The 12,333-nt window shown below is 42.2% G+C and overlaps 1 protein-coding gene across 1 annotated transcript in view; it reads right to left on the bottom strand.

The window, feature by feature from the left end:
- Positions 1-815: 815 nt before the first annotated feature.
- Positions 816-12,333, bottom strand: part of tenm2a (teneurin transmembrane protein 2a) — a 336,697-nt gene continuing 325,179 nt past the window's right edge. Inside the window, exons 32-43 of the mRNA XM_061834544.1 lie at positions 11,167-11,340; positions 10,422-11,065; positions 9,974-10,149; positions 8,221-8,456; positions 7,822-8,118; positions 7,188-7,745; positions 6,810-7,079; positions 6,248-6,658; positions 4,811-4,921; positions 4,450-4,717; positions 4,012-4,142; positions 816-3,332 (exon numbers count right to left, since the gene is read on the bottom strand). Coding sequence (XP_061690528.1) covers positions 2,595-3,332; positions 4,012-4,142; positions 4,450-4,717; positions 4,811-4,921; positions 6,248-6,658; positions 6,810-7,079; positions 7,188-7,745; positions 7,822-8,118; positions 8,221-8,456; positions 9,974-10,149; positions 10,422-11,065; positions 11,167-11,340 — 4,014 coding nt within the window. The 3' untranslated portion in view covers positions 816-2,594. The remainder of the gene's footprint in view (positions 3,333-4,011; positions 4,143-4,449; positions 4,718-4,810; positions 4,922-6,247; positions 6,659-6,809; positions 7,080-7,187; positions 7,746-7,821; positions 8,119-8,220; positions 8,457-9,973; positions 10,150-10,421; positions 11,066-11,166; positions 11,341-12,333) is intronic.

Raw genomic sequence — 12,333 nt, forward strand, 5'->3', positions numbered from 1 at the left:
CTGGTTGTCAGCCAATTGCAGGGCACATTGAGACAGTCACACTCACAATCACACCTGGGGGCAATTTAGAGTGTCCAAATAATGTTGCATGTTTTTTGGAATGTGGGAGGAAACCGGAGTGCCCGGAGGAAACCCACACAGGCCAGGGGAGAACATGCAAACTCCACACAGGCGTTTCCGGGATTGAACCTGGGACCTCAAAACTGTGAGGCCAACGCTTTACAGCTGAGCCACTGTGCCGCAATGAAAAATCTCAGTTGCCTTCAGGACACTGATTGGAATTAACACCCCAAATCTACGTCTACAAATTTTCAGAAAACAAAAAGGGATACACATTGAAATACAGTATGATGAAAAGTAATATCTGCTGTGTCTAGTAAGTTAATATAAAACTAAGCAAGTAAAACCCAAAACATCTTGACCAGATAAAGATTCTTCAAATGCAAGAACTAAGGTACAATATTAAAATAGCACTCTGCTCCTTGCTTCACTGCAAGTTAAAGCACATCAAGCAGAATGCCACTATTAAAAAAAATCTAAATATATAAGTGTACTGTACACCACCCATCCTACACTAATGACATCACAAATCCCACCACGTGCAGGAGTGCTGAAGCCTATCCCAGCCAACTTCAAAGTGGTCTACACCCTGAACTGGTTGCTACTCGCTGGGCACATACTGTATCGACAACATAACCGAGCCTTGCTGACTTTGGGTAGAACCAGCCAATTGCAAATACCATTGTAAGCAATGGCGCTGTCCTGTCTTTAATAGTTTATTGTGTTCCCTCCCAAAAGCACAACATGAAAAAGAAATATCCTGAGAGGCACATTTCCAATAAACAATGAAAGAGTAAGCTGTTAAAATCAGTTGCATTGTCTGGTCCCAACAGCTACAATTGCTTTAAAATGCAACTTGCTTTTCAAAGTATGTCAACTCTGTTGAAATTAGCAAGAAAAGGGCAAAAACAACATGAATATTTACTGTGTACTGCAAAAAAAAAAAAAAAAAAAGAAACACATGAAAGTGAACTAGACATTGTTGGGTTGAAATAAACAATCATGTTTTATTCATAAGTTCCCAGAAGAGTCTCCTTTTAGTGAGCGTGTTATCCTTTGATAATACTGATTTGGTACAATTTGACATCCATCACGAGGCTCTTCACAGTGAGGAGGATCCATTACTGCTACTGCTGTTGGGATCTAGGTCAGAAATCTTTGTTTCCAAAAAACAAAGAAATTAAGAAAACAAAAAACAAACAAACATCAAAACTGCAGACCAATGCTGTAGATATGCAATATCAGAGTGCCACAAAACTCTAGAGTAGTAATACCAGCCAAAGATTTTGCACATTACAAGCCACTTCCTCTTAGAAATATAAAACTCGATATTCTGAACAATATTCTACTGTGCTGCATAAAGATAAGTCTATACACTGTACATCGAAATATATTTTGAAAAATCATTTTCACAGTTTTAAAGACTTTTATTTAGAGTATAAACCATTTTAAACACTTTATTACATAAATTATTTTAGAGAGTGACTATTATTTGCCCTGGCAGCAATCTAAAATAATACAAAAACAAAAATGAACATTTAATACGTACATGATTTACAAAAGAAAATGAACTCATACAATAAAATTCATTTTGAATTAATCTGACTGACTCATTCATGATTGTCATATAGTTCTAAGAATAAATAAATTCCCAAAAAATAGTCAAGTAAAATAAATACCGTCTTAGCATGTTTTCTGGACATTGTGAGTGGTGGGTTCTGTACAGAAGTGCCTTGGTGAACGTCTCACAATCCTACTGCGACTGAAACGTACAAAACTACAGCATCTACGGAATACGCAACATCCTGAAATTTAGTGTAGTTAGACACATATGTAGTAACATGTTTTTTTTTCCTGGTTTTAAAAAAAAGCAATGTTGTGTAGGTGCCACTGTCCACAAATATAGCCATATTTTTATTTTTTTCATGATGCTTCTTTCTGGTCCATTACACAGTTCGTGGAGGCCTTCAGCTTTTGTTTTGCTTGCTTGGATGTGCACAGGACTGCTCAGTGCTGGACAATGGGAGGCCTGAGACAAGGTGACGACTCAGTGGTGGACAAACTTTTTAACATTGCCTTGTCTGTCTGTTTGTCTGTCTGGATTCCTCCTTTGTTGTGTTGTTGTGACGGCAACACACTGGAGTGCTCTTTAATCTTGTCCTTTTGCTTTCAAGCGTCCATTAGAGACAGACAGTAGCCAGCGGAGCTCCACATATGTTCACGGGCGCTATCAGTGTGACCCAAAAAATATGGGTGAAAATAGCAATCATCTTTTTTAAAAAGGGGAATCTTCTTATTTATTTAAGTAGTGCCTTTTCACTTAAGTTTTTTTTCCTTAAAAGAAATGTTACTTTTTTTTTTTTTTTTTTGCCTATGGCAGTAAAATTAATAGTAGTTTTCTGTCACTCTTTTGAAAAGTCCCTGCAGCGTTCCATGAGTAACCCCGTTGATGAAATCTCCAGAGAAAAAGGGTTGAGGATGCTGGGGAGGGAAAAAAGGGGTTAGGATGAGTAGGACAGAGGCATGGTGGGCTGTTACCTCTTGCCCATCTCGTTCTGTCTAAGGAATTGGATATTGTTGCTGCTATCAGCCAGTTCTGGATACTGCTCCACAGGAAGTACATAGTAGCCATCATAACCTTGTACTCTGCCTGTTGTCAAGAGCTGTTGTCGCTCTCCCTCAGTCCAGAGGCGACTGCCTCCTTTTCCGTCCCTGGCCCTCTGCTGTTCCTTGGACCAAGCCCCCGCCAAGGCCCTCTGCCGGGCCAACTCCAACAGTCTTACCTTCTCCTCTTCCACCACGTCAATAGAGAGCCCGTAGCGAACGCTCAGCAGAAACGACGGCACTGCAAACTCCACCGTCACCCCTCTCCTGGAACGGCCGCTTACTGTTACATTGATGCCGCTCTCCAGTGACTTGCGGCCGTTCGTAAGCCCCAAGGCCAAGAGGTCGCTGTCAGCGGAGCCGATTTTCACAAAGTAGTGGCAGTCCTTCCCGTCCTGCGTGTAGTGAGTGCCTTCCAGGTACTGGCCACCATTCAGTACTAGAGCCACTTTACGGCTGTCATCGCTGGCCAAGGATGACACGCCGGCGACAACTCTACCTTCTTTGAGGGCCAGCATCACTCCACGGCCTATGATGGGGGTGCTGGTGCCGAACCAGTGGCCGGGCTTGTCCTTCCGTCTACGTCGTTCCTTGTTGAGAAGGCGACCCTCTAGAGCCATGAATGCCTGGTTGTGACGCTCCGCAGCCTGCTGCACACCAGTAATGAGCTACACAAACACAAACACGAACAGACTGTCATAATTTCCCCCTTTTCAAAGTTTACATTTTTGCAGTTTTCCCACTTTAATATTTCTTATCATCAAACATACGCACAGTAAATATCAGACAATGAAAACCCAAGTAAACATAAAAACCAGTTTTTAATGAGGATTTTATTTATCTAGAGAACAAATCTATTCAAAGCTACATGGCCCTGTGTAGAAAAAGGTCATGTTTGACTGTTGGTATGATGTTTTTTTTCTGGAAGCTCAAGTTCTAAGATTTTTTTTTTTTTGGACAAAATTAAGTCAAGCTTTGCTTGGCTTTTTGATCAGCAGTTTTCATACTGGAACTCTGCTGTACAGGATCTTTTTGCCCAGTCTTAACTGAGACGAGTGAAGCATGTAATTCTTTAGTTGTACACTAGAAGTTGCTTTTGTAGGTCAGCCACTTCTGGCAAGGTTCACCACTGGTCGATGTTTTTTTCCATTTGTGGATCATGGCTCTCACCGTGGTTCACTGGAGTCCTCAACTTTAGAAATGGCTTTGTAACCCTTTCCAGATTGGTATATGTCAATGACTATATTTTCACATTTGTGCTTGAATTTGTTTGGATTGTGGCATGATTGTGAAATGAATTGATGGAAACCTTAATGAAGATCATGGGCTAGTTTTGTCATCCAGTACCTGTCCATTCTCACAGTGCTGGGTAGCCTGCAGTTCATACGGCGGCTCCACAAAGTAGAGCGAGTGTCGAGGGAATCCTGGGATTATGTTACTAAGTTGGAAGCCGAACATCACCAGCCAGCTCTTCACATCTACAACAACAGATAAATTATAAATTAAATTTCTGAATAGCAAATTTATGAAGCCGAGCCACTGATTTGATTTATTTATAGTAGAATTTAATATATAATAGAATATATAATAGAATAGAATTTTTAAAAAAGGCAAGTCATGCAACTCAATGTGCAGCATGCTAAGATGGTTGCATGATATAATATTAGGTGATTTTGTTTACTCACTAAAGATGTTTTTCACAGTGTTTTAGTGCATGTACAAGTACTTAAAAAAAACTATGGTAAATCCCTTGTATAAAGTACACGATGCTAGATTCTTTCTTACCAGTGACGTAATTTTTTACATCTAACATGTCACTGAGGGGATTGTTGTTCTTGAACATGTATAGATTAAAAGGAGCGGGATCTTTGCCAATCTTGGGCCAGATGCTGTAGTCAGGTGAAGTCCAGCGCCCAGCCAAGACGTCATAGTCACGCTGGGTGAAGTGGACCAGCTTGGTAAGGGCGTCATACAGACCACCGTGAAATCCGACCACAAGCTGGAACTCCGGGTTGGAGTCCAAATAAACCTCTCCATATGCCGTGTACTGTACCTGAGTGAGTAAAGCAGTGGTTTGTTTGGTATGAGGATACTCAGAAAAATGGTTAGAAAATATTACTGGTAGAAAATGTTGTATTTGCATTACTTGTTTGATCATCTGCCCATTGCTGCTAAAAACAGCCAGCGGTGTGCCGGTGTTGTCAGATGCTATGTAATATTCCTCTCCACTGCTGACCTCCATAGCAAAGACGTGGCCCTGAACAAAGGAGATTACAATGTTAATGGATCTATAAACGTATTGCTCCACTGTGATTTGCATTTCCAAGTTAGGATATATATATAGGATATATAATACATGCTGATCATGAAAATATATTAACCTTGCCCAAAACAAAGGACACACCTTGGATTCAAGGGTCACGATTTGTCATTCAAGCATGAAAGAAGAGCTAAATTAAGAAAGCCAGAAATCATTTTAAAGTTAAAGTTAGCTAAAATAGTTAAAAAAAAAAAAAACACATTTCCTTGAATGCCTACATGCATGGGGATCAAAGTGGGGGACCAATGGAAATATTTTTCCTCAGAAAAACTGTCAGCTTCATCGTCACACCTCGTTGACAAATCATTTTAATTTGGGACAGTTCAAGCACGCTCCCCGTCGAACCCTAATTTTTGACTGATAAATGTGCGGTCATCCAGAGTTCTAATAATTTTAGATGAGCCCAACCCTGAGAGTTGATTGAAAAGAAAAATCTTTGGAGGGGGGCCCTTCTTGGCTTACAGAATATAATTCTGGTGCCAGGTTTTTGCCAACATGTGTGTTTTGTGCAACTACAATTCAGAGCAGCTTGTAAATTTCCCAACATTATGTGTGAGAAAAAAAACTATTTATAAAAACTGCTTGTGATGGTATTATTTCTGTAAACTCATGCAATCTCTCACATTTACAATATAATTGTAAGTTCTTATCATCATCCAAGCTGTTAAGATTCGGACTGTGTGGTGATTAATGTCTGTGTGTGATCTCATGTTCCACAAACAACTCTGAAAACCTCAAAATACACTCATTGTGTAAATGCTTCCAGCATTCGCACATTGCTATTAAAATATACTGTCGACTTTCTTTTTTCAGAGCATAATGGTGATGAACCTTGTCTGGCCCAAGTGAAGCAAAGCCAGCTCATAAGATTGGCCCCATAAACCTCAATTGTAGGCAGTAAGGACTAATCATAATGATTGCATAACTTAATCCACCTCTCTGCTTACCCCGATGCAGCCATCTCCTCAGCGCAAGGTCAACAATTTGAACTCATTTGACCACCTAACACTTTTTCAGTTCCACCATAAACCTTTTACTCCCCATTAAAGACTTTTTAAACAATTGTCTTCACAGAAAATTCAAACAGTGATTTGGCACAACACTGTGGTTTAGTCTAATTTCTTGCTGCTATATGTGAATTCTACAATGGTTATATATCATGAATCGTTTTTGCGTACTTGGAAAAAAACCCATTAGCATTACCAAACATTTCCACCCACTCATTGTCACTTGTAGTGAACATCTGAACAAATGAACGCCTACCTGGAGGTCATAGTAGAGTGAGGAGATTTCTGAGCTTGAGTGGTTAAAAATGTGTGTCACCCTAGTCGGATGGTTGAGATCAGCATAAAAGAACTGAAGGTGCTGTCCGAGGCTGTTCCTTGTGGACACCCTGCGGCCCAAGCCATCGTAGTGGTAAACAACACTCCAGCCACCAGGGCCTCGATTGTAGGCCCTCAGCAGCTGACCCTTTGAATTGTAGTCGAACATGTCAGAACCACGCTGGCTGAGGTAACCGTCCTCATCCAGGCGGTACTGGACGTCTCCCAGTCGTGTGATGCGATCGCGGAGGTCATAACGCAGCGGCATGATCCGAGCGCTGTTCCCTGGGTTTAGCAGATGAAGGTTACCGTTCAGGTCATAGCTGTAACGCCATGTTGACCAGTCGTTCACCTGAATGCAATAAAAAAAAAAAAAGATAACACACAACAGAGAGGCCAGAGTCTGTTAGTCAACTGGTCATATAACAAGCATCTCGAGTCTTGTCTGATAATAAAAGATCATAAATATAAATGACATAAACTCTTCCACATGGATTACTCACCTTGACCCCAGTGAGTTGTCCGTCTCCATCGTAATCATAGCGATACTGAGTGGTGTTGGCGTAGGGCCCGATTTTAAGTTCCCTTTTTACCACCCGTCCCATGCTGTCATACTGCACCGTCATCCAGTACATGAGGGAACGGAAGATCTCATACTGGACCTCCTTGATGCGTCCGTGGGTGTCGAAGTGCTTACTCAGCGTCATAACAGCTGTGGTGATGATCTGATTAATGTCATAGTAAATGACTCCAAACTTTCCAAAGTGTTCCACCTAGGACAGAAAGGTTTGCAGAATGTAAAAGTCTTATGCCAGCCAAGGAATATACTGGTACTTAAAAATCACTTATGAGGGCTGCATATTAATGCTCAAAGAGTGCACCTTGCCAGAGATTTCATCATATCTGTAGAGATCCACGGGTAGAGGGGTTTCACTGATGACTGGCTTCATGCTGGCAATTCGGAAACTGTTGTCGTGGTAGGTGTAGTCGAATCTTGCGTTGACCATCCCCTCCTCACTGAAGCGATAGATTTGCTTGTCGATGAGCGGGCCCATTTTACGATAGCGGATGGTGCAAGAGAAACCCCCGCTTTGCAGATTGACCATCTTCAGCACGCCTGCTGTCTCATCGTAGCCAAATGTGACCGCGGTGCTGTCATACACAATCTCGGACAACTTGGCCAGCTTGCCGTATCTGTAGAGGACACGGCGCCCGGTGCCCAGGTAATGCGTGGCCTGAGGCCTGCCGTCTTCGGTGAAGTCGTGGATGATGGAGGCATTGCTCTCTGGTGGGTTGTAAGTGTTGCGGATGTATCCGATGGACACGTGTGTGAACATGGTGTGGCGAGCGACGCTTGGCATGGTGACAGCCGTGACCCGGTTTGAGGTATCGTACTCAAAGATGTACTGCTTTTGGCTCTGCAGCAATAATACCATGGACTGGACATAGAGAATTCAAGCTAAGTTTGGCAGAGGTATTTTTGTTTGCATAATGTAATGTGATAACTATACTTACTTTATCTAGGTAACTGTAACTCCAAACCTTCCCATCCACAAAAGAGCGAGACAGGATGCGTCCATGGGAATCAAACTCAGTCCTCTCGCTCATGCTCCCCCTCTGCAGGCCGACGAGCTGACCAGTGGATGAATAGGACACATTGACCACTGCCAGGCTGCTGCTAGGCAACCACATAGCTGGCCGGCCCTGAGCGTCGTACATGATGCGCAGTGTAAACTTGCGGTGATCATCGTAAATCTTCTCTGTGCGCGTGTTACGGTCAAAGTCAATGGAGAGAAGGTTGCGACCGTGTGCCTGGAGAAACGTACACATTTACAAAGCTTAGTTTGATATTTTCACGCGGATATAGGTAGTTTAACTCTTTTATGAATGGATTGCAGGTCCTGATAAACTCACCCTTAGCTTCCTGCCGAACACTGTAATTTTTCCTTTGGTCTGCTCCTTACGCAGACGCCATTCAATGGAATTTAGGCCGTTGTCTGTAGGAAGCGTTATATTCCTGCGACCGATAGTAGGGCTGACGTACCCAGCCAGGATGTGGGGCTCTGTGTGAAAACTTATCCCCATTCCATTGGCGTACATCACTCTCAGCGTCCCATTGTTGCACATCTGGTAGTTGTTCCTTACTTGGTCTTTAGAGGGAAAACAAGGTAAAGATGTCAAGATAGATTGCCGGACTATAATACAGTGAATGATCTGAAGGATATGACATATCAAGGGATACAGTAGTGAATATCCCCAACAGGCAAACCGTGCTAGCATTACTTGACATTTGTTAAAGTTAATAGAATGGACATCGTAAGTTCGTTTAAGGTATTCTATTTTTTTTTTTAAATGCCTAATGCTTGCCTTTTGTCCATTCATCCTTGCCGGTTAATTTTTTGCTTTTGTTGGGTGACATGTTTTATCATTTGCAATAATATGCAGGAGCAACTAATTTCACAACACTAACAGAACTCCCAAACACATACAGCACATGTTAATTTTTGTGAGAAAAAAAAATCTTGCCAGCGACATATTTATGACTAATCTTCCTGGATCCCATTTTGACAATCTCTACAGTATTCTGAGTAAAAACTGACATATCTCTACAGTCTTCTACAGTCTTTATCTCGACAGTGTAATGAATCACTTGCAAACATAAGAACAGAATCAGATAAGCTCACGTCTAATGCTGAGCTTAAATTCTCCCTCCCAAGACTGAAAACACACATCTTAATCACAGTGAAGCGACTGAAAGAGAGATAAAATTGTTTTGGGCTCAACAATATTTCACGGAAACGAAACCGGTACCATGTTCCTTCTTTTCATTTATTAAAGGTGAGAGGGATCAGCTGGTGCTTCCCTTTGAAACCCCAACATAAATGACAGTAATCCATAAGACCAATTTGTAATAAAGCTCCAGGCGCATTTTAACAATGCCTCAAACAGACAAGTGAATGTTTTTTTTCCCCACTGACTTGGCAGCAACAGCCCTTAGATAAATCTTTTCTGCACCGTCTGCTTGAACAAGCTCGTAATAAAACAGCAGCAACGGAGACGGAGGCGGGGTGAAACAGAGAGAAATGAGACCTTGAGGGCTGAGGAGAATTCACTGCGCAGGAGTTAATGAAGAGAAGGAGAAAGAGAGGAGGAATGGGAGATGGTTAAGTGAGTATGTCACCGGAGAGCTGCACTGAAAACCCATGTACGGTGGTGGAAACCTTAAATTACTTACATCCCCGTGAACATCACTATGCTCTTCCTCCCACAACACAGGTGGATCACTGAACGCATCTCAATCCTATTCAGCCGGAGGGCTTCAAAGCCTCGCAGCACTGTTTGCTGTCACAACACTCATGTTGGTCTGAGGGGGAAGTGACAATTGCTCTCCTTGTTCTTCAGCTCTAACCAAAGCAAATAAGCTAAGGGATAATGGGAACTGGCTGAGAGCTTTATTTGTATCTTTTTGCATGTGTCTGAGGACAAAGCTTGACGGTTGAAGAGGATGCACCACACACTAGTGAATGAATTTTGCGCCGTGATACACAGAATGATCCCGGTTGGATATTAACATCCCATAATTATTATTTATTTTCAATTCAGATGCATGAGCTCACATTCAGTGTTCACATTGTATGATTTCCACTGAGTGTGGAGATTCCCGTACCTTGTACCACAGTGTATGATGCTTCTACAGAGGAGAGGTTGGTGATCACGGTCACGTCGTCATCTCTGCTGGAGCTCTCAATATCGATGGTGATAGAACGTTCAATCTCACGATGGAGACTCGTCACCATGCCTGTGGGGTATGTCACGTTGGTCAGGCGACCCTCGCTGTCGTACCTGGGAGAGGAGACATTATATGGGGATCACTGATATGAAGATATACTCTGTTAAAAACAAAAAGAATTAAATGCATAACGTCACTCATATCAAGCAATTGTATCAGACAGCTTTTCAGCTTTGACTGTATTTAACAGTTACCACTAGGGAGCAGCATAATACTTTCTACAAAGTGAAAGACGTGCATGTAGTTCTCATTTGGTTGTAAGGGAAAAGCAATGCAGAAATTAAACATTAAACATTAAAACGACACTCGACCCACACACACTCACTGGTAAAAAGTGGTCCATCCAGTTTCATCAGCTTTGGTGGCGAGGAGGCCTGTGTTGCCGCTGTAGCCCATAAGGGCAACCTCTTGGCCCACGGCTGACACACTACGCAGTCCTCCGCTTGGGTCCAGTCCCAAGGTCACCACTTGATTCTCTGGCAGGAGCACCAGTCGGAGCAGGCCGGCTCCTCCACCCTGGCCCAGGCCTTCCCTCCTTATTTTGACTGTATTGTTGCAATTGTCGACCAGACTTGCCAGTTCGCCATCAGAACCGTACGTGAAGTTATAGAGCGGCTCTCCGGTCACAAGACTAATGGTTTGAACATGGAGACCCTCTCTATTGAACACATACAACTCCTGTTCCCTGGGTGATGCCACTTCATACTGCGCTCCACCAATCCCTCCATATACTGGGCTAGAGACGGCGGGGCCGGGCCGATTGGCTCGCACAGCTCTGATTCGTATGTTGTTCAGGTCTGCAATGAAGAGCGTCCCATCAGGGGACACAGCCAAGGAAGTAGGAGAGTTCAAGCCGGCATCAGGGGCGTAGCCATCGTCGCCATAGAAGCAGTTGCAGTTGACGTCATTCTTGCAGTCACAGTCAGAAGCAGCTCCAGCCAAAAGTGAGATTTCTCCATTGGTGCTCACCTAAAAGACGCGAAAGAGGCTATAGTGCCACAACACTAATACAAAATATTACCACCTTTGAGAATCTAAAAAAAAAAAACGTCTGATCATTGTGACAATACCTGTCGAACCCGGTTAATCTTTTTCTCATCTGTTTCAGCGATGTAGAGAATGCCAGTGTGGGACAGAGCAATTGCTGTGGCGCTTTCGAGAGCAGCGTGGATAGCCAGTTTGCTGAGGCTGTAGTCAATACCTGGCACCTGGCAGTGCATCGGCCGACCTGCTATGATGCTCACCTTTAACAAGAACAATGGAAACATGTTAAGAACCTAAAGTGGATTAACTCAAGTAATCCATCAAATTCATTTGTAATGTATTTCTAAGTGCATATAAAACTCTGTACAAGTTCTATTAACAGGTCTCATAACTCTGAAATCAAATGCACAACTGTTGTGTATCCTTTGCTTTCTGTGTCCCCCCCCCCCGAAAAAGAAGGTCCACCCTCAAAAGGGGAAAAGACAATGAAAGCAAAAAAAAAAAACGTGAATTTATTTTCACAAGTGCTGTCTCTTGTAATCAAAGTTAAGGTTGTATGTTTTTCAGTGTTTATTTTTTACACAACATTTGAAAAAATATGTAACAACAAAATTAACGACATTTCCTGCTAGGTTAGTTACTTTTTTTGTAATTTCAAAAATTATCACATCAGACTGAATGTTTTAAAGGACTGATTTCTTGTACACAGTGGCGTAAAAAAAACATTTCACCTTTCTCAAAATTGTTCACATAGTTTTCACACAATTCTTCATTATCATAAAAGAGAAAATCCAAGCAAACATAGAAAAGCACTTTTAAATCGTCATTAAATCATGAATGAATTGTGGCACATTTTTGGGAAAGATGAATTCATTTTCACTGACCACATCTAATTCTGATACCTCCAGATCTGTTCAATCAAGAAATCACTTGTGTGGACAAAAAAATACGTTGGCCAAATGATCATAAAAGCCGCCACAAAATGCCACAATCCAAACAAATACAAGCACAGATGTGAAAGTATAGTCATTGACATATACCAGTCTAGAAAGGGTTACAAAGCCATTTTTAAAGCTTGAGGACTCCAGTGAACCACGGAAAAAACATGGACCAGTGGTGAACCTTCCCAGAAGTGGCTGACCTACAGAAGTGACTTCTTGTGCACAACTAGAGAATTACATGCTTCACTCGTCTCAGTTAAGACTGGGCAAAAATATAATGTATAGCTGCATTCCATTATGACAACTGCTGCC

The sequence above is a fragment of the Syngnathoides biaculeatus genome, chromosome 11 (assembly GCF_019802595.1).
Source record: "Syngnathoides biaculeatus isolate LvHL_M chromosome 11, ASM1980259v1, whole genome shotgun sequence".
NCBI classification, from domain to species: Eukaryota; Metazoa; Chordata; class Actinopteri; order Syngnathiformes; family Syngnathidae; genus Syngnathoides; species Syngnathoides biaculeatus.